The sequence below is a fragment of the Lagopus leucura genome, unplaced genomic scaffold (assembly GCF_019238085.1).
Source record: "Lagopus leucura isolate 7727_CA_CO unplaced genomic scaffold, USGS_WTPT01 Super-Scaffold_100036, whole genome shotgun sequence".
Taxonomy (NCBI): Eukaryota; Metazoa; Chordata; class Aves; order Galliformes; family Phasianidae; genus Lagopus; species Lagopus leucura.
This window is the reverse complement of record NW_024962285.1, coordinates 721,509-743,694: the sequence shown is the minus strand read 5'-3', so window position 1 is coordinate 743,694 and position 22,186 is coordinate 721,509. Positions and strand designations below refer to the sequence as shown.

Below are 22,186 nucleotides of genomic sequence, written 5' to 3'. Positions count from 1 at the left end.
CTAAAATACCTGTCAACTGAAGTTACAGCAGTATTTTACAAGCAAAATATCCTACTTAGAAGTTCAGAACCCAGGTGTTTGCATACTTAAGGTACGTGTAATAACTAAAAATTAATGCTAGTTTGAGTGTTAATTAAATTCCAGCATCTAACCAAACAGAATATGAGATTACTGGAAATCCAGCTATCATTTCATCCACAAACGGTTACAAAATTAAAGTGGGCCATGCAAATAAGTATGAGTTGGGTTGTATGACTTACAGTGTACCGTATTTCTCAACTAAGTAAGCTGCTCTTTACAATAGCTTATATTTTTATTGGAAACAGATTTAATTGGAGGCAAGTGAAAACAGAATCAGAATTCCTTTAAAATGTTTTCTATACTTTTTATTTCTTTTTTTTTTTTTAAGATTATTTCTCAGTGCTTACTGTAACAGATGTTGCATTTGTACTGTCAAGATGTGATTTCTTGATTCAAAAGTATTTTCTGCTGCCAGTGAGGGATGAACACAGTCTTGTTTTAATCCACACTCTAACGCTTGTGATGTTTCGTGAGCAGCTAACTTTGCCTGTGAAGTTTTTTCACCACCCTTACCTAGATAGACATTCTGTTGTGAATGACCTTCCTAGACCCCACTTGGAGTACTGTGTCCAGTTCTGGGGCCCCCAACACAGGAAGGACATGGAGCTGTTGGAATGGGCCCAGAGGAGAGCAACAAGGATGATTTAAAGGCTGGAGTAGCTCCTCTACAAGGACAGGTTAATAGACCTAGAGCTCTTCAGCCTTGGGAAGAGAAGGCTCCAAGGAGATGTTATAGTGGCTTTCCAGTACCTGAGGGCAGTCCACAGGAAAGCTGGGGAGGGACTCTTTAAAAGGGCAGATAGCGACTGGATGAGGGGAAGTGGATTTAAACTGGAAGAGGGTAGATCTAGCCTAGATATTAAGAAGAAATTCTCTACTGTGAAGGTGGTGAGACGTTGTAACAAGTTCACCAGCGATGCTATGGATGCTCCCACCCTGAAGATGTTCAAGGCCAGACTGGATGGGGCTTTGAGCAACCTGGTGTAGAGGCAGGTGTCCCTGCCTGGAGCAGGGGGTTGGAACTACATGATCTTAAAGGTCCCTTCCAACCCAAACCATTCTGTGATTCTGTGAACACTGGGGAAGAAGCAGGAAGCCATGGCAAACTGCAAGGACAAAAAGGACCGAACAGTTTATTTATGCACAGTTTATAACCACTTCTCAATGGCAAATAGTTCTGCAGCCCATACCAACCAGTATGGTGGCTTACTGCTGCCCTAAGGATGCTTTCACAGAAACATCTCTCCTTGCCTTTCCCTTACTCTGGATCTGGTTTTCAGCTGATGAACTTACTAACCTGATTCAAACTGCTGAAACTCACTAGTGAAGGATTGAATCATCTCATAATGAATCTCCTAGGCACCAGAACTGATGCAGCACAAGCTGCACATTTTATGGAGCTGGTGGGAATGCTGTGGCAAGGGCAATGGGAGCTTCTCCTTTCAGCGAAGTTGTGTTGTGCTTTCTGGATCTGCTTACTCCGTTTTCTAAATTAGCTCCCTCAGCCTCAACTTTTTTTCATGTAAATACTCTTACAGAGCGGTGCACTGCAAATTTTGAGAACATTAATTGTCTTAGGAAGTACCTCTCTGGCATTTTGAAGAACTGTGTGAAAAGGTGATGCTTGACTGGCGTACTACAGTAAACCTAATGGTTAAAATCAGTGCCCAGTTGCCAGTTAATTCTGGCATCTTAGATTCCTCGTCCAAAAATGCCAAATCCATGTTGCTCCAACTCCTTCCTGTTAGTGGTTAGAGCCACAAATTCTCCATATTCCTAAAGAATGTACTATTCATTGCTTCATTTTGGTTTGTTTTTTTTTTTTTTTTGTAAGTATGGGTGATCCATGGTCAAATTCTCCAGCTGATAACTAAGTTTAAAAAAAACTATTACAGCTATATTGAAAATGCAAGTTAATGTTTTGAGGTCAGCACAACTGCTGATCAGTGTGGCTGTGTGTTTATCTGTATCTGGAAGCAAAGTTGAGTACAGACTCAGCCTGCTACCAACTAATTCCTTTTAATAAACGTTTGTTAATCTTTCACAACATGGACTATAGTAAGATAAATGAGAGAATAAGTGTAACGTGTCTGAACTTGCTAACTAGCATAATAAGATAGAATGAGCTTTTTTTTATCAGGCTTTTTCTCTGTAACAGCTTTTGCTGGTAAACTTGTCTTTTATTTTTCAGCATGGACCTGACAATCTGCTTTCTTCCAGTGTCAGTGGAAGGTCTCTTACTGTGAGCAATTCTACTCCAGCTAAAGGTATAAGAAAAAGTATATCTTTATTACAGTTCATTTTTATCGCAGTTCTTCTTCAACAATGTATGTATTTTCTCTGCATTTTTATTTATTTATTTAGCTCTTAATTGTCACACTTAGCTTTCTAATCAGTCTTGAACTGTGTAAGGATGACTCTAACAGTAGAGGCACTGGAGTCTACCCAGTGTTGTCCAGTTGCAGTGTTGAGGAGCTCTAAAAGTGACTTGTTGGGTTGGACCAAGAAATACCATGTATTGAGATACCATACCAATGTATTGAGAAAGATGCAGTAAGAGTATTCTAGCACAGGAAATTTTAGATCAAGCAATAAGTTAAATGTGGGAGAAGGCTGGGACTATTTCCTTTAGAAATATTTTCTTTTCATGTGGGCTTGAAGTATTCATGGCCCATGGCTGCAAAATTTAATTTATATTACTTACAGTTAACTAGCTTGTGACATAGACAATATTCCATCAATGTGTGATTTTGTAGGAGTGCAAGGGACAGAGCAAACAATCTCCTCATAAGCTTTTAGGATCTGCTGGCTGTGTTTCCAATGGGAAATAAGATTAAGGGAGAGACAAAGGAACTAATCTGAACATTCTTTTCTATTTCTTATTTGCACATGCTGGATTGTTCATAGTTCTATTAATTGATTTAGTATGACATCCAGAGCCTCTTGCTTGTCATGAAACAGCATAAGTCTATAATTCAGTAATTTAATGGCTGAAAGATATTTCAGGCCTGTATAGGTAGTACTTTTTGTAAGAAATTGCCAGCTGGCAAGGAATATAAATTTGTATTTAGTGCATTTGGCTTTTATTAATTATCACTGTAGTCACTGATACTTCATAGTGACTTCCAGGGTTTCTAAATGCTATTGATCTTTAAAATAAGATGGATGGTTTTGGCTCCTAGCAAGTCCTGAAAAACCCGAGTTCCCACTGGTGGCTCTCTACTTCTTTTAATAATCTTTGTTGAGATGAAGCTTTTTACCAAATACAACAGCTTCAACTGCAGAGTTTCCTATATGTAGTGATCGTTTATCTAGAATCTCTTTGCATTTCTCAATTTGAAGTTATTCACCCAGAAAATACATTCATACAGTCATGAATCATGATTGTAATGAGCTTTTGTTTGTAATACTGGGCCCTAATTTAATTTTGTTTGAAGGTGTCTCTTATGAATATCTATTTTCTGTTTTCACCCAATTAAGTGTGAATTCCAAAGAGGAGATGGTCCTGGGCATGCTTTGAAGAATATTGAATCCATTTTCAAGTTCAGGTGCCAGTAAATCCAAGTATATTATTAAGATCCATATCAGACAATAGCTAGAGAAAGAAGTATAAAGGTTTAAAATATGCTGAGGTCTTTGTGTTGGGGATGAAGGAGGGCTAGCTTTTATTATCAATTTAGCGAGTTAACTCATATTCTACAAAACTTAGTGTATTTACAGCATTACTGAAAAGATACTTATGAAATTTTTAGGTCAGATGTTAGTCATTAACACATTTATGCTAATGGGTAGATGGTAGAAGGGATGATGTATGTTGCACATACTCAGGCTGAAATTGTTCTGTTAAGCACTGTCCTTTTTGGCTGATGCCTGACCAGTGAACTCCTCTAATAGGCAAGATGCAGTGAGATAGTGCTGTGCTTGCCACTTAGTTCCATCTTGTCACCTTCAGAAATGATTCAGAATCCACAAGATGTCACCCTTGCAAGAGATGCTCATCTTAAAGTCAATATCTTTGTTAGGTTTCATTTTCTGCTTTATTTAGTCAAGCAGTACCCAGCTTAGTAAAGTCAAGGACTTCATCCTGGTTTTTTTGAGCCTTCTAATTACATTTAACAAAATGGTACAGATCATTGGGGTTTAATAGCAATATACCCTGTCCTGGTTTTGTACTGATGCATGTTTAGTATACTTCTCTTTGTCTTAAAATCTCCTCCCCAGCAAGTTTACCTCTTTTTATGTTTTCTAGAATGCACAGAGAGCATACGATAGCATTTAAAATTTCTTGATGGATAAAGCAAAGTGTAACAAACTCATAAGTTATACAGGCATTAATTACCTTTGCTTGTGTACAAAATAACCTGGGTGAAACGCTTTGCACTGCAGTCAAAATTTATAAGAAAATCTGAAATAACATGCTAAACTCATACAGATATGTCATCTTTTGTGCTTCTGTGATATGGCAGATGCAACAGATGAGGTGGTGGTAAGCTTCTCTCTCTTTTGCTGGAGTGAAGCTGTTTGTAGCACATAAATAGGAGGAAAAGAAGAGAAAAGCCAGTGTATAATGTGGTACGCAGTTAGACTTAAATTCAGTTACCAGCATGCTATCTTCCGTTATGTTTTGGGATATTTTTTCAAGTCTCTTATATCTCTGTATCTTCCTCTAGGAGTATCTGTTACTGAAATCTGTAGATTGATTGGTGAATTTCATTTTTATGACTGTAACTGTTATTACTCCATTGCGATACCCCCTAGAACAATATGCCAGGTTCTTTTTTTTTTTTTTTTTTTTTTTTTTTTTTTTTGTGGTGCTCTGCTTAAAAGTGCTCTCAGGGAATCAAGTTGCTTTGGAAAGCAACTGTTGATCACTTACCAGTTACAGGATTCAAATAGGCAGATCATAAAAAAAAAAATAAAAATAAAAATAAAAAGCCATTTGCCAAAGTGGATGGCTGTATGGATTTCATGCTTCGCTGCCTTGACTACTTTTCAAACAGAATTCTTTTAAACTTAGACATATGGGACAGCAGACTTTCTTTAATGTTTTTGTTGTTGTTGTTGTTAATTATTTGAGGTAGCAGCTAAGTCTGGCTGAGGAACTAGAATGCAGGAAGATAAGTTAGTAATAAAATAATGAATATTACCTCCCAGTTACTACAACTTGCCCTTTTGTGTAATTAACGCTTTGTAAATATCTTTCATGCATATTTGGAAAGAAGTTACTAGCATCTCCAGTTGCAAGACTTCAAACAAAAACCAACAGAAGACAGGGAAATGAAAGAGAAGGAAAAAGGAAAGGAAAGTGGAAGGACCTCACATTTATTGTGGAGATTTGGAACAGGTGAAGGGAACCTTTTCAAACTCTCAGTGGTTTATATATGAGCTGACCTTTCTTAGAATTCAAAAAGCTATGGAAAACAGTTAATGTCAGTACTGAGACAGCAGTTTCTCCCATTTAGGTTTTGGCATTTATACTGCATAATAAGTTTGTCTTATTTGTTGGTCCATTTCTTTACTATAACACTTTAGGTGATGGGAATGACAACACGAAATTTAAAGGAGTGAGATTGCCATGCATGCCTTCTCGTGTCCTTCATCTTCGTCAAATTCCAGATAATGCCACTGAAGCAGATGTCATTTCACTAGGGCTCCCTTTTGGCAAAGTAACCAATGTGCTGATTCTAAGAGGAAAAAGTCAGGTAACAATTATAACAGCAAGCCTGCTCATGTCGTTCTTTTCTTTAATGCTTTTGGTACTGTGACTGAAATGATTGCAGTGATGTCTAAGTGTTTCATTTAAGGCTCAAAACTTTCATTTTTTTCACAGTTGGGAAAATGTCTTGGCATTCATTTCTTTTCATATATTTTCTGATTATATAGTAGTCTAGAAACTCATTGACATTAGCTGTAAACATTATACACATCTTATGTAAGAACGTGTGCTGATCAAGAACTACTTTGCTGATATTTATGTTGACAGCTGTCTTGAAATGACCTGCTCAATTAAAATAATTAACATGGAGATTAATTCTTTTATGTGAAATATTTTTTTTTTTCTTTTCCTTCAAATCCTTTCAGGTGATGGGTGATTTACATCATAAATAAACACTGAAATTCAAAAAACAACAGACATTAATTCAGAAATTGTATGCAGCATTGGACTGGGTTAATTTTGTGCAGAAACCAATAGATATTTAGTGTCCTCTTCCTACTTCAGTCATTGTATGCATTTGCAACTGAAACAATAACGCTTGTATTCAGGATTCTAATAAATCCAGTAGCAATGATTTTTTATTAGCATGCCTTCCTATATGTCATACTTATTCCAACTCTTCTTTAGTAATATACTGTACTTAAAATGTATAAGTCTTTTAAGAGATTCAAATCAAATATCCCCACAATCTTGCATAAATGAACACCTTTTAGTGCAATGCTATACTTTCACATGTTCTTTTTCTGGTGAGAGCTGTAATAGGAATATGTTATGATTTGATGTTTTGTTCTTTCCTGTAAACTAAATCATGTTAAATACCATTATAATTCTATTGCAGGCTTTTTTGGAAATGGCCTCTGAGGAAAATGCTATTAGTATGGTGAACTACTGCTCTTCTGCTATACCTCACATCCACAATCAGCCTGTGTATATTCAGTATTCCAATCACAGAGAACTTAAGACTGACAATATACCTAGTCAAGCTGTAAGTATATTATTTTCATTCAGTAAGATGGAATGATATATGACTTACATAAGTAAATAGAGTATTTTCTATTAATACTACATTAATGATCATATTATAATAGATTTTTTTTTCTGTCAGTTGTAATAGACAGCAAGTTCTTTCAGAAAGAGACTTGGTACCTCTAGAATTACTGTGTAGGAACTCAAGTTCAGGAATGGCCATCCTGATGGCCAGGAAATCCATTGAAATGGACAGGAAGCCTGTGTGGATGAACAAGCATTTCTTGGCAGAACTCAATAAAAAGGAGGCATAGGAGAGGTGTAAGGATGTCCAGGTTACCCTGGAAGAATATAGGGATGTTATCTTAATATGCAGAGAGTTGTCGTAACAGACTGACCATGAAGCAGCAATGTGCCATTGTGGCCAAGAAAGCCAGTGGTATTCTGGTGAGCATTACAAAGAGCATGGCCAGCAGAGTGAGGGAGGAGATCTCTGCCCTGATAAGGCCACATCTGTCATATTTCTGTCTTGGCTCCCCAGTTCAAGAAGGGCAGGTAACTCCTGGGGAGAGTCTAGCAGGGAGTCACAAAGATGATTGAGGACCTGGAGCATTCCATATATGAGGAAAGGTCAAAAGACCTGGGGCTGCTCAGCCTTGAGGAAAGACTGAGACAGGATCTTACCAGTGTAACTACAGTAGTAGTAACTACAGGGAGGGAGTCAAGTGGATGGCTCTTTTTGATGGTGCCCAATGACAGAACAAGAGGTAACATGCATAACCTGAACTCAGGACATTCCATCTGAACAAGAGAAAGAACTTCTTTGCTTTGAGGGCAACAGAGCACAGGATCAACCTGCCTGGAGATATTGTGATCTGCTTCTCTGGAGACAGTCATAAGCCATCTGGTAGTTTTCCTGTGCTTTAGGGAACCTGTTTTAGTGAGGGTTTTGGACTTGATGGAGTCCTTTCCAAACCCTGTGATTCTGTGATCTTCATTTACATCACAGATGATGACATGGGACACATCCTCAGCATGGATAATGCAGAGCTGGGAAGAGTGTCTGACATCCCAGATGGTTGCACTGCTTGTTGTTGATAAGAAACTAGACATGCTGGAGCAATGAACTCATAGAGTCTGATTAAGTTAAACAAAGGAAAATGCTAACTCCTGCACTTGAGAAGGAGTAGACCCAGGTGATAATTTTGTGTTAGGAGCAACTAGTTGGAAAGCAGCTAGCTAGCCTACAGAATGATCTGTGTTTGCTCATGAACCCAACTTTACCATAAGGCAGCAGTGTGTCCTTCCAGCAAAGAAAGCCAACAGCATCCTCAGCTGCAGAAAGCAGACTTCTGCCTTCAGACTGACAGATTGATAGGGAGTGACTCTTCTCTATTCAGCACTAGTGAGACACAAATATGGAGTCTAATCCTGTACTCCTCAATAGAAAGGCATAGACATTAATGGAGCAAGTCCAGCAAAAGGCCATGAAGGTAGTTGAGAAACTGGAGTACCTGTCATACAGGTGCAGAGGGAGCTGGGTTTATTCAGCGTGGGGAAAAGAAATCAGGGGTATTTTATCAATGTGTGCAAATACCTGGGGAGGGGTGAGGTGTAGACAGCCCCTTTTCTTGTCACTGGGCATCACTGAAAAGAGTCCACGCTCATAAACTCGAATACAGAAAAATGCACTGAAATTTAAAAAGCAAGCAAACGAAAAGCTTTTTATTTTGAGCACGGCCAAACATTGGAATGTGTTACTCAGAGATGTTATAGAGTATCCATCCTTGGAAGCATTTAAAACTTAGCTGGAAACAGTCGTAAGCAATCTAAGCTAGGTGACTTCTTTGAAGCAGGGATCTTGGACTCGATCATCTCTAAAGGTACCTTTCATCCTCAACTGTTTATTTTTTTAATTATGTTTTCAGCTACTCAGAGACTTAGGATGCACCTGTCTTGTTTATGTAAAGTGAGACTGAGGCTGTGCTCAATTAGAAAACAACTAGAAAGGAATCATTCTATTAGGTCTGTCAGCTGACTTGAATATATTTTTCTGAAAAAGCAAATCTATTCATTGTGGTTTTGTATGGTGAACTTCTTCAAGTTCTGCTTAGCTTCTTCAGGAGAATCTAATTTCTCTTTCCTATGAGATGTGATATAGTCAGAGTAGAGTTTATTGCCTACTGCAGAAAAGTTCCTTATTTCTTCTGGGAATCTCCCAGTTTGTATTCAGTGCTGAAGAGTCAATTGTTTGCCCCATTCTGCTCCAGAGCTTCAGTTAAATACACTCTTGGATTGTTTGGGAGGAAGCGTTAAGCACTCTTATACATTCCTGCAAGAATACTAAATTCCTGCAAAAAATACAGAAAATGACTGCTGTTCAACCACAAATTATAAATGAAACAAAATATGAAGGAAGAAGTGCTTCTGGTTCTCTCTTTGTAGATTCTAAGAACTTCATTATTTTTCTGGGAATTAACAGATAAAATTGGTGAATTCTTCAGAGCTCTCTGTTCCCAACTGGTTGATAAACAGTCAAGACTGCTGCAAAATGATTTTTCTTTTTTCAAGTATATCGGAAGTGTTGATACATGGAAGTTACAGATAATAACTTCTTTCTTGCATATACTAATCTTTATTTCTTAAACCCCTTTTTCCTACAGTTGGTGATAAATTCTCAGCAAGTAGCTATATAACCATATTTGTTTTCTAAAGGGCATATTATGTCTTGCGAATGTAGAGATCACTATTTCTAGTATTATTTTCTTACGTAAAACACAGACTGATGGAAAAATAAAATACTTGTCTTGTTGGCACTGAGATAACTATTTGTTTTCTTGCATGTAATGTCAAAAGGAATCATTTTGTGATGTCAAAACAGTTCCATGAAGCTTTTCTAGATAACTTCCTGTTCTTAAAAACAAGATATTGAGTTACTGTTTTGTTAATGATATTTGTCAAATGTAAACTTCTGTCTAGCAGAGCCCTGCATCAGGGATCATGAAGGCTAACATTGCGAAACAGCTTTTGTCATAAGATGATTGTGCCTTCATTTTGAAAGAACAAGCCTTCTGTATAAGGAAAAGAATGGGAACTTTCCTCTCACTGAGGAGGTTTAGTAAGAGAATCACAGAATGGCCCAGGTTGGGAGGGACCTCAAGGATCATGAATCTCCAACCCCCCTGCCACACGCAGGCCACCACCTCCCCATTTAATGCTAGACCATGCTGCCCAGGGCCCCATCCAACCTGGCCTTGAACGCCTCCAGGGACAGGGCATCCACGGCCTCTCTGGGCAGCCCGTTCCAGTACCTCACCACTCTCTCTGTAAAGAACTTCCCCCGACATCCAACCTAAACCTTCTCTCCCTCAACTTAAAACCATTTCCCCTTGTCCTGCAGTTATCGACCCTTTCAAAGAGTTGATTCCCCTCCTGTTTGTAGGCTCCCTTTAGGTACTGAAAGGCTGTAATGAGGTCACCCCACAGCCTTCTTTTCTCCAAGCTGAACAAGCCCAGCTCCCTCAGCCTGTCCTCATAGTGGAGGTGCTCCAGTCCCCTGCTCATCTTTGTGGCTCTTCTCTGGACCCTGTCCAACAGCTCCCTGTCTTTCTTGTACTGGGGACTCCAGACCTGGACACAGTACTGCAGATGGGGCCTCCCAAGAGCAGAGTAGAGGGGGACAATCACCTCCCTGTCCCTGCTGGCCATCCCTCTTCTGATGAAGCCCAGGATACCATTTGCTTTCTGAGCTGCAAGGGCACCATTGCTGGCTCATGTTAAGCTTTTCATTCATCAGGACTTCCAGGTCCTTTTCTGAGATGGGCAAGTGTCTAATTATAGATTCAGTTTCCAATGACTGAGAATACTCTCTGTTGCCCTTTTAAGTGGATCTTAATGCAAGAGAAAGACTTAGCTTCATTTACCTGAAACTACTGTAATTTGTACTAATAATAGTCATATAATGTCAGGGTTTTGATCTCTCTACATGCCCATGCTTCATTGATGGACATATTATATTGTTAGTTGTGCCCTTTGTGTAAGCTGGCATTTGTAATATCCCTCAATGCCTAGTACTATATGAAAGCAAGCTCTTAAATGATGAATTCATTAATTGGGATGGAAAGTATATAACTTTTTGAGAAGTCTCTATGTTTAATGTTTCATTTGTATTTCATAGCGCTGGTATTATTGTTGTTACATTCAGTATTGAACAGCTGGGGAAGAAGTGACTAAGGGATATTCTCAGAGGCAGCTACTCTAAAGAGTAACTGCTCTCTAATTGGACTTCTGGACTAGGTTTCTAGTAGAAATGTGACATTAATGATACTTTTTTTTAATGAGCATTTGTTTGTTAATTAGCAGTATTAAAAACTGAAGGAGCTTGAGATATCCTTGAAGTAGCAATTCCGTGAGTAATTGAACTCACCTAGCAGCATTTTACTGTCAAAATGAGCTAATCTTGGATGTTGTTTCTCCTGCTTCCAGCTGTATGTTTTACTCTCTGCTTTATAGCTCTGGTGCTTCCTGGATTCTTCTGAATGATTCAGCTCGTAACTTGGCAGTTAAAAACTGAACAGTTTTCTGGGGTAATATGCTGAATACTTCAGGATTCAGAGGAAAAATGTAGTAGGATTGTCTCAGTAGCAGTGATCTCTATGGTGAGCGTATTACACCTTAAGTAACTGCATTTGGAAGCTCAGTTTACTAGAACTTGTCATCAACTTCATTACTGTTAAAGTCACCATGATACTGCGACTTCAAATGCACATTTTTATGCCTGCAATGTGTAAACCTTGAATGTCTCTCAAGTGTGCACCAAGCTGTGCTCACTCCATCCACAGCAGAACACGACGGAAGGAAATATGATGATGAAACTCATAGGCTGTGATAATGACAGGGATACTGCTCACCTCCTGCCATCATAGATTAAGTGGATTTGATTTGAGGAAGATGAACTTAATTTTCTGCCCTTTAAAAGTAGAGTAGGATAGTAAGAAGAAAAAGAACAAAAAACAAACAGCAGAAAACCAAAACCCAACACAACCCGAAAACCATATCTACCTGAAGGCCTTGCCTTTCACTTCTGCTCCCTTCACTGCTGTTACCTCTTCCCCTTCCCATTCAGTACAGGAGAAAGGGAACGGAAGCTGTGGTCTATTTGTATTGCTTTTTCTCTACTCCTTCCTGCTCCAGCCTGACGTGTTTTCTCTCTTTAATCTGGCTAAGAGGAGTGAGGGCGAGAGATGCATGAAGAAGAAATCTTGCTGTGTACTTCTGAACAATGGTAAAAGCAAACTGATTCCGTGGTTTGGAAGTCCAAAAGGTTGCTACTTTTCCTGTCTTTGGAAGAAGTCATGTCAATTTGCCTGGATTACTTTGATTTTTTATATGTTGTGAACTCTATCTTCTAACGATTTTGTTTCTGGAGTGTTATTACTGCTTTGATTATTTTTTTCTTTCTTTTTTTTAATTTTCTTTTTTGAAGCCTCTCACTTGTATTGGCTTGAGATACTGACACATTTTTTTCTGTGGTCTTTATGTTCTGCATAACTTAAAAATACTTCATATAGTATGTTTGGAAAGAACTTTTTCATTCATAAGTTCTATTATTAGAAGATAGATCTCAGTAACTTCAGGGCATGAAGAAAATAACCACATCTTGTCCAGTAAACCCTTCTCACTGACTCTTTCCTTTCTTCCTGTCAGTGTGTCAGTAATGTAGTAGCAGGCCTCCCACAAAACCATAGGGCTTCATTTTTACATTGTGTTTTCTTAAAGATAAGTGTATCTTAAATAAGTTCTGGAATGTGGTTGGTTGGGTAACAGTTCTTATTTTCTGTACTAATACCGCATATAGGGATTAGGGCAACAATCAGGCCTCATCTTTAACTTGTGCTAACATGAAAGGTACTGGAATCTTGCTAACTTGTTGCTCTGATAAGTGTCATTTGTCTCTTTGCTGGATTGGTTTGTTATCTGCAAAAACAAATAAATAAGGCAACAAGATTCAAGGGTGTGGTGAAGGTAACAGCCTCAAAAAAGTGACGTTTGCAAATAAGACCACTTCTTATCATTTTCAGTTCAGTGCATGAGGGAATACTTTCTTTCTCCTACAAAAACAATATTCCCTACTTTTTGAATATAAATGTATGTATTCAATTATGACCCTTTCATTTGAGTTTTTTATTTAAATTTTAGAGAGCTTAGCAACTGAGCATTAAATTACTGATGTCTTAGTATCTAGGCTCAGCTCTGAGGACAGTTTATTCTGGAAGCTTAGAAGAAATCGAGTAACATCCACACCTTGTGTCATGTTTAGTCAGGCTTCCAAGAGAAGGGTGTTACTGAGGTATGGCTTCAAGTCACAGCACTGTGTTTGGAAAGGAATGTCTCTCTGCAAGGCTATTAGAAGCAATCCAAATGTCTTTTTGAGAAAGGTCCAGTCAAAAAGACTTCTCAAATTCCAGTGAGGTAGTTTGAGAAATGAGTTAAAAATGCTTTATTTTGTAGCTGATATTTTGGCTCTGGGAAGAAAGAGAACAGAATGTGCACCTTCTAAGGTTGTGTTTGCCAAAACTCAGTTCCTGGAGAAAATCAAATCCTAATAAAGCAAACCAAGCAGTTTGTGCTTTACTGACTGGTTGAAAATCCATTAAAATGTTGTATTTCGATAGATATTTAAGAAGAGGGAATATGGCTTTTAAATGCTGCACATTAAGTGCATTTTACATCTTTGCTTTGTAAGAGATCTTTGTTTAGACATAAATAGTTTGCATGTGTGTAAGTTAATCGTGGTCTCTGCTGTGTTGTGATTTCAGAATGCTCAAGCTGCACTGCAAGCTGTGAATACTGTGCAGTATGGAAACGTGGCTATTACAAGTGCTTTTGCTCCTGAAGGTGGGGTCTCTCCAAGTCACAGTTCTGTTCTTCGAATCATTGTTGAAAATGTTTTCTACCCTGTCACTTTAGATGTGCTGTATCAGGTAATAAAAATTGGTAAAACAAACAGTAAAATCTGTTTCTGTGTTGCCACTATAGATGGGGTTGTTTTGTTTTTTTTTTTAAGTACCTATGGGCCATCAGTCATGCATGACTCAGCTTGAATAAAGACTGTCATTCCAACGTGATTTGTTGTAATTTAGAGATCTAGGCTTGAATTAGTTTTACTCAAAAAAGAAAAACAAAAACAAAAAAAAACAAAAAACCACCCTAAAAATTGGATTAAACAGGACTTTTCTAGTTGGCTTTTCATGATTTTTTCTCCTGCTTTGGTTGGTTGGTTTTGTTTCTTCTCTGGTTTGTAGTTCTTTAACTTAGTTAAAATTGTAGCAAGAGTTCTGTGAAAGGAATAATGAGCTCAAATTGCTACTTTGAATTTTGTGCCTAGGAATTAGTGAATTCTTGCCTTATTTTACTACTCCTTGTGCTTGGTAACTTTTTAAAGTTTGTGTTATATTTTAGCATTTTAAAATCACTCTTACAAGTTGGTACAAGGGATGTTACATGCAAGTATAGATGGTTGGGCAAATATTTTAAATTATTGTAGGCTCTTAGAATGTCGCTTGCTTTGCTTGCTCAGAACTACAGTAATAGACTATAGCTATGAAAGACGTTACTGTAATTCCTGCTTGTAATTATTGAGGATTTGTCAATATTTTTCTTTCAGGTATTGCAAAGAATTTCATACTTGAAGCTTTTATAAATACCAGTAAATCTTTGCAACACATGCCCCTAATATGATTTTCCTGAGTTAATATGATTTAAAATGATTAGCGATTTTTTACAAGGAGCTGCAGTCTGGACAAAACTGTTTTTGCTGCTCTACTTAGCATCTCAAATGCTTGTTATCAACACTTGCTATTTCCTCTTGCTTCCTTACGTTAATTTTTTCTCTTTGTCCCTCCAACAAGAATGGATTAATTTGTGTGCTGCTAGCTGTCACTTAGAAGTCAAAATTTTTGTGATCTAAACTTTGTTTATACCTTCAGATGTAATTTAATCAATAATAAATCATGCAGCTTGTATGTCAACTGCTTAAAACAATTAGTGTACACAGAATAGTCTATTAGCTAACTATCAGTGCATAGCAACAGCAACTCCTGGATCTAACCTTGTGTGCTCTTGCTTTTTGTTATTGCTCTTGGGTTTTTTTTTTTGTTTGATATTGACAAAGCAGACAGTGGAAGAAGGGATTCATATTATATTACTTTAATCTGACTAATGTTTACTTCTGTGCAGCGAAATTGTATTTCTCTGTGTTTGAGTTGTCCAATAACCCTCAGTTAACTATTTTTGCAATAGGTCTAGAAAATCAGATAACGCTTGAAAAGGGAGCTTAATTGGAGTTCATAATAAGGGACACTATCCTCTAATTAAAGCAGCACTTTGTGCATGATAGAGAGCTACAGTGCTGCAGAGAAACCTAGCTTTGTAAGTGTGGAAAGCTAATAGAAATGAGAGAATTTTACCAACAAGTATAGTACCATATACTTATAGGCAGGCTGTCATACAAAACTTCTGTTTACATATAGTATTTATTTGTTTGTTTATTCACAATCTGCCTTAAAATATCTATTGTAAGAAACAGAATAGCTGGTGTTATATTTGTAGAAACAAAGCTGTGAGGTTTCGCTTTAGAAACAAACAGGTATATCTTAAAAATGTCTATTTGTTTTTGTGGAAATGTGCATGGAAGCACACATTTAGAAACTGCACTTAGACCTTTCTTAAGGGGAAGTGTTTTGTGAACAGGAACTGGATAGCTAGCTTTAAATTGCTTTGAAAAAAAGTTTCTGCTTTGTCTTCTACCAGGAAATGGTGACTGTAGCATAAAATCCTGAAAAACTGGGCATGAAGTTTTAGAGCAGTGACTCTATGACTCTAAGGCTAATAGGCTGGAAAGAGATGCTTGTCCTTATCTCTTGTATATCTTTCCCTTCTAGGATTAATATTTTTCTAGGGGTTCTGATTGCTGTGGTGCTTTTCTTTGCTTTAGAACTTCGTTCTAGAACTACTGGTGCTTTCAAAACTCACTTTTCCTCTTTCACTGTTACTTCTGCAGTCATTTCTTTGCACTTGCGTGTTGTGTCTTAACCTCTCTACGTTTTTGTCCACATTCTCCATGTGTGCCCCAGAAGCTGTCATTATGTCACATGAGTGTTTTGTGTATTACGTGCTCTCATTCTGAATGTACTCTGTATATGTATGTGTGTGTGTGTATATATATATATACATACAAAATTTCAGCCTTTAAAAACTTTTCTGCAATGCCTACATTTGCAGTAAATCAAACACCACTCAATTATAAATTGATACATCTATACATCGATAAAAGGATGGGTCTCAAGCAAATGCTTGTCTTGCCTCTTTCCTTGTTTTCCACTTAAGACAGTGGACCTATGTTGTTAATGTGTCTACAAACTACTTACTGGAGAGAGATGTTTGATCATAAGTTTGCAGAAATTGCTTGAAATACAGGCTCTAAGGTTGCCTATCTTGACAGTTTACAGTCCCTATCTAACTGACTTGTGAAAGTCCATTTCTCATAACTCAGCTTTGACATGGGACATAAGCCTCCTTAGGCTGGTCTTATCTTTTTTAGTCATTATTATTAGTTAGAATTAGTTCATTGCTAATCCTTCAGAGGAATTTTATCCTTCCTCCCCATCTTTTATATATTCTTTTTTTCTTTTTTTTTTTTAACCTGAAACAAATTCTGATAGCAATTCATTTCTATTCAGCTCTTACTAAAGGTATGTCTCAGAAAATTTATATTAAGTATCAAAATGCTGGTTTTGTTTTAAATCACAGAATGATTTTTTTTTTTTTTAATTTAAAGTCTGTATTTCTTTCTTCTCAGATTTTCTCTAGGTTTGGATTTGTCTTGAAGATTGTCACCTTTACAAGGAATAATCAGTTTCAAGCTTTGATCCAGTATGCTGAACCAGTGAATGCATATTATGCCAAAATGGTAAGTGCAGTGTACTCACCGTGTTTTCCTCAGGTAAGATGGTCACTATGCTAACATTACTGATAGCTTGCCCATTAACTTTGACTTTTTTTCATTCTAACTGTCTTGTTGCACTAGAATAACTTTGACAACCTTCATTAGAATGGTACTCTACCATCAAATGTAAGAAAGTGTATAGCACACAGACAGCAGTCAGTATGGTTCTACCAAATCAAAGTTTAGGGCTGTTGGTAGGGAAGACTAGTAGCTGTGGTTGTGACAAAAAGTCTTTTCTGTGTCAAACTAAACTGTTTTTGGTGAGGATTAATCTGAAGACTGGGTTAACCCTGAATGGTTGCCAGATGCCCACCAAGCTGCTCTCTGTTTCACTCCTCAGCAAGACAGGAAGACAATAAGATGAAAAGCTTGTGAGTTAAGAACAATATCATTTGCCAGTTACCATCATGGGCAAAATAGATTCAACTTGAGGAAGATAAATTTATTTCACATTGATACGGATAGTGAGAACTAAAAGCAAAACTAGAAACACCTTCCTCTCACACCTCTTCTTTTCAGGTTCTGTTTCACTCCTGTCTCTTCTACTACTTCCTCTTTCTGTAAGCAGTACAAGTGTGTGCAAAATGGGATCTGTGGTCAGTCCATAGCACTTGGTCTCTACTCTCCTTCCTCCCCATACTTTTCCCCTGGCTCCAGTGTGGGGTCTCTCCTGTGGAATATGGTCCTTCATAAAGGCTGCATGTGAACTGTAGCCTCTTCCCACAGGTTGCAGTTCTTCAAGAACTGCTCCAGGATGGCATGTAGTCATTCAGGAACAGACTGGTTTCCCCATGGGCTGCATGCAGCTCTTGCTCCACTCTGGGGTCCTCTCCATAGGCTACAGCTCCGGCCCAGGCCTGCTCCTGCAGGGGCATGAGTCGTACCATAGGCTGTACCTCTCCAGGCCGCATCCACGGCTGCACCAAGGGCTTCTCCACAGCTGCGTGGGGAGATCTGCTCTATGCAGTGCCCACAGCCTGCAGACTGCTCTGCTGTGGGCCTCTCCTGAGCTGCAGGGAGCTGCTGCTCCGCACGTGGAGCACGTTATGCCCTCCTCCTGCACTGACCTCAATTCTCTCATGTTTACTACTCCTCCCTCTGGCAGCAGATGTGCAGTTTTGTTTTTTTACTCTTTCTTAAAAATGTTATCACAAAGGCACCACCAGTGCATTCTGCTTTCGAGCTGCCTGGAATGGGCCTAGTCCAGAAGGGTTGCCTTTATACTCAGCTTTGAGATGAAAGGCGCAGAATATTTATCTATTGGTACTTGCCCTTTTTTCTCTTTTTTGATACAGATAAAAATAAACTTAGGAGGGAGGTTTGCAACAAAGTGTGTTGTACCTGAAAATTTAACCATTTGTTTCCAGGCTCTGGATGGCCGAAATATCTACAATGCATGCTGCACTCTACATATTGATTTCTCAAAGTTAACAAGCCTTAAGGTGAAGTACAACAATGAGAAAAGCAGAGATTTCACTCGCTTTGACCTTCCAGCTTCTGATGTCCAACTACCCCTGGATCCAGCCATAATTGCTGCCTTTGGTAAGAAGGCCTTATTTTGTGATAAAAACGCAGTATGATCATTATGCTTTTTACACTGCATACTCTTAGGAGTTTTATTCTCTGGCTGTATAATAGATTCTGTTGAAAACAAACAAACAAAAGAACATTTTATGTATAACCCTAATTGTTAGACTCAGTAAAATTTGTGTTGAAAGCAGAAAATCCTGTTCTAGATAAACGAGTATTTGAAACCGTGCTCAGATAAATGGTTATCAGAATATATTCAGGTGGGGAAATTATAAGCGTTGTCAAAAAGCTGTGTTTTTAGAGTGGTGTGGAATTATATCATTGGTGTAAGGCAATATAATAGACATTGCATATCAGCAAAGTCAATGGCAGCCATTCAAAATTGACTGATTCCCTAAAGCTACTTGAAAGTAAATGTTTGGGAATAAACTATAAGAAATACACAATTTCTGCAATTACATTTTATAGTTGCCTTCTGAAAGAAAATTTTAGTGAATTCCTTTAGTAAATTTTGAAAGTCACTTCCACTGCATAGAGAAAGCATTATCTACTTGAAGTGACTTTGAGAAGCCCTTTTGGCATAAACAGCACATGCATGCTTGTTTGTTCAACTTTGATAATAAGTGCAAATCTTCAAACAGATTAATTGCTGCCACACGTGTGTTCAAATACCACTTGGCTGAATGATGCGATGAAAAGACATTGGGAGTCATGTCAGTACTTATGCTTCCTGTTTTATTACTGGTACAGGCAGGTTTGAGGGAGAACTGTCTGAGCCATTCTATAATTCTATGATAAAGCAGGTATCAGAATAATGCATCCAATTTTACTGTAGACTTGAAGGTATCCTAATAGTAAAACTAAAATTTTTGAGATACTGCACTGTAAAAAATAATAAAAAAAGAAAGAATTAAAAAATCACATTTTTGTGAATGTTTTGAATTTTAAAATCTTCCTCATCCATTCAGCATGGGCAGAAATACATGAATGAGTATGCTTTGAGAGCTACCTGCCAGCTGTAAAGCAAATGGTTTTACAAATAAAACATGCATCAAAGAGTTCCAGATCTTTCTGCATTAGTTCTGTTTGACAACTTTTACACGTATGATTTTGGTATCAGTGTGCAACATGCAGATCTCATTTGGCAGAATGAAAGCTCTTTATCTCTTCATTAACATTTCCATTATCGTTCTTGGATTGTGAATATGTGATTCGTATCTTTATTCATATCCTTATTGCCAGAACTTGTCAGCATAATGCACACACTGGTGCATTATGAAGAACACAATGACTTGCTTTGGTCTGATGAATGTATTCCATTGTTTGTATTAAAGGTGCTTTGACACTACAGATAAGAGGAGGTGTGACATTATGCAATATTTATGAGTACTTGATCTGCGGTGTCTCTTTCATTTATTGTTATTGTGATTCATAACTGGTACTTCATAAGGAGCTGTATTATTTGTATCGACCATTTGTTAGTGAGCATAGCTTACTTTTAGTCAGTGGTGAAAGTTTGAGTACTAAGACACTGCAGATTGGTGGGTTTCATGTACTGATTATGTGTGTCCTGATTTATTAAAATAAAAAGCCAACAGTCTAGAGTGCTAACATATGAAAGAATCCAGAAATCAATCTTGCATCTAACACAACCTTACTTGTTACCCAAGGTAGTGCTTATCTCCACATAGTAGCATGAAAGCCAGTGAGCCACCTTTGGAGCAAGATCTTTCTACACTGGTATTCCAAATCTGTTTAATGCTTGTAAATGCAGTTGCTGTTTTTTTTTTTTTGTTTTTTTTTTTTTTTTTAATATATCTGTACTGGAAAGGTGCTTCTGCTTGAGAAGAAAAATATACTTTAGTAGCTACTAGAATTCAGAAACTCAGACTGGTTTTGGTTGTTTAATTATTTAGCCCATACTTTCTCATAAATATCTAGGAAATAGTGATGTCTCATCATTGTAAAACATGGCATGATTTGCTTCCAGAAAATTTCTAGAATGCATTTCAGTTTTATAAACAAAAAATATACTGGGCACCACAGATGTCTAAACTTCAATGAATACTAATCTATGCTGGGCTTTCATTGTCAAATTTGTCTAAATTGCATTTTAGAGAGGGACACTGAGAGACATGCAATGTTAGACTTAAGAAGTGACTAAAAAATGTAAACACAGAAATGTGGATTTCAATTAGAAGGGTTTTTTTTTTTTTTTTTTAATTTTTATTCAAACATTTATAGAAGATGCAATCACAGATGAAAGTGAGAATAGCAGCGCTGGCAGCTTTCTCATTCCTGAAGTCTCTTCTGTTTTCCAGGAATGTTAAAGTCTCTGTTTTAATTAAATGTCTTCTATTACCAGGGTCCGAAGGTATCATCTTCCAACCACATGTAGGGACTAGTGGATTTGGCCCGTTTGCATACATTCCTCAAGGTGCTGGTAATGTTCCATCTTCAATTAAAACAAACAAAAAAAGCAAGCAAAAACCCAAACATGCATGCACCAAACAAATAGACAGAAAACCTAAAGCCATTAGTGCTTGCATTTGCATTTGGGGCTAGCAGTCTATCAGAATACACCTGGCTTCTCAGTAAAATTTCTTGCCATAATAAAAAACGTATGTTGATATAATTTTTAATTTAATAAATGAAGAAATGTAATGCTTTAAAAAGATTACCTACAAGAGAAGAAATTCTAAGTATCTATTTTTCTAAGAATTGAAAGTCTTCTTGCACATTTAAAGGTAAAAGGGGAAGTCTCCTCTTTTCTAAATATAAAAAGAGAAATAAGTAGTCTTCTAAACATGGCAATCTGTTCCTTCCTAGCACAGGATAAACTCTGAGCTGCCATTTGTATCCCCTTCTCAGTGGATCTGTTGCCGTGGCTCAGTATTTCTTTATCATTAGAGGGGAAGTGCATTTTGCTTTATTAATCAGATACTTGGAATACCTTAACTTCTAAACACTGTTTTTATTGAAAATCAAATTTTTTGAGGAGCCTAGTCTGCTTTTGTCTTCTAAAATGTCTCAAGTGATGCTGTAAGTACAATTTCAAATCTTTCAATTTCACCTCTACCTGGAAAACTTTCTTTTCTTGCAGTCACCACATCTGTGGCATCTGTACGGATGAGTAACCCAAGTGTTCCAGGAAATTCTGTTTTACTGGTCAGCAACCTCAACCCTGAGGTAGGTTTGATCTGTAGTACTGATGCAAGTCACTACTTGTACCAGCTGCCAGAATCCTTATTGCAAATTAGCTTTAGTTGAAGCAACAAATGAGCAAAGTTCTGTGCTGATAATACCAAAATCTGAGCATTACTTATGGAGCAGATCATCTTGAGGAAGCTCACATGGCGTGTGCAGGACAACCTGGAGATCAGGCCCAGCCAGCAAGGGTTCACCTAAGGGTTCTGCTTGACCAACCTGATCTCCTGTGATGAAGTGACCCACTTGGTGGATGAGGGAAAGGCTGTTGACATAGTCTGTGTAGATTTCAGGAAAGCCTTTGACACTGTCTCCCACAGAATTCTTCTGGGGAAGCTGGCAGCCCATGGGTTGCACAGGTACACTCTTTTCTGGGTAAAAAACTGGCTGGAGGGCTGGGCCTAGAAAGTGGTGGTGAATGGAATTAAATCCAGCTGGTGACTTGTCACAAGCAGTTCTCCAAAAGTTGGTACTGGGGCCTGTCCTCTTAAATATTATTACTGGTGATCTGGATGAGGATATTGAGTGCACACTCAATAAATTTGCAGATGACACCAGGTTGACAGGAAGTGTCAATCTGCATGGGGGTGGGAAGGCCCTACATAGAGATCTGGGCATGCTGGCCAGTAGGATGAAGGTCAGAAAGACCAAGTGCTGAGTCTTGTTCTTTGGCCACAACA

At 37.9% G+C, this 22,186-nt stretch overlaps 1 protein-coding gene across 4 annotated transcripts in view; it reads left to right on the top strand.

The window, feature by feature from the left end:
• PTBP3 (polypyrimidine tract binding protein 3) overlaps positions 1 to 22,186 on the top strand; it is a 48,982-nt gene that overhangs the window by 20,224 nt on the left and 6,572 nt on the right. For all 4 annotated transcript variants that reach the window (XM_042882917.1, XM_042882914.1, XM_042882916.1 and 1 more), the window contains 8 exons: positions 2,273 to 2,348; positions 5,614 to 5,783; positions 6,636 to 6,782; positions 13,582 to 13,746; positions 16,623 to 16,733; positions 18,137 to 18,311; positions 20,665 to 20,736; positions 21,403 to 21,488. In XM_042882917.1, the coding sequence (XP_042738851.1) occupies positions 2,273 to 2,348; positions 5,614 to 5,783; positions 6,636 to 6,782; positions 13,582 to 13,746; positions 16,623 to 16,733; positions 18,137 to 18,311; positions 20,665 to 20,736; positions 21,403 to 21,488 (1,002 nt within the window). The remainder of the gene's footprint in view (positions 1 to 2,272; positions 2,349 to 5,613; positions 5,784 to 6,635; positions 6,783 to 13,581; positions 13,747 to 16,622; positions 16,734 to 18,136; positions 18,312 to 20,664; positions 20,737 to 21,402; positions 21,489 to 22,186) is intronic.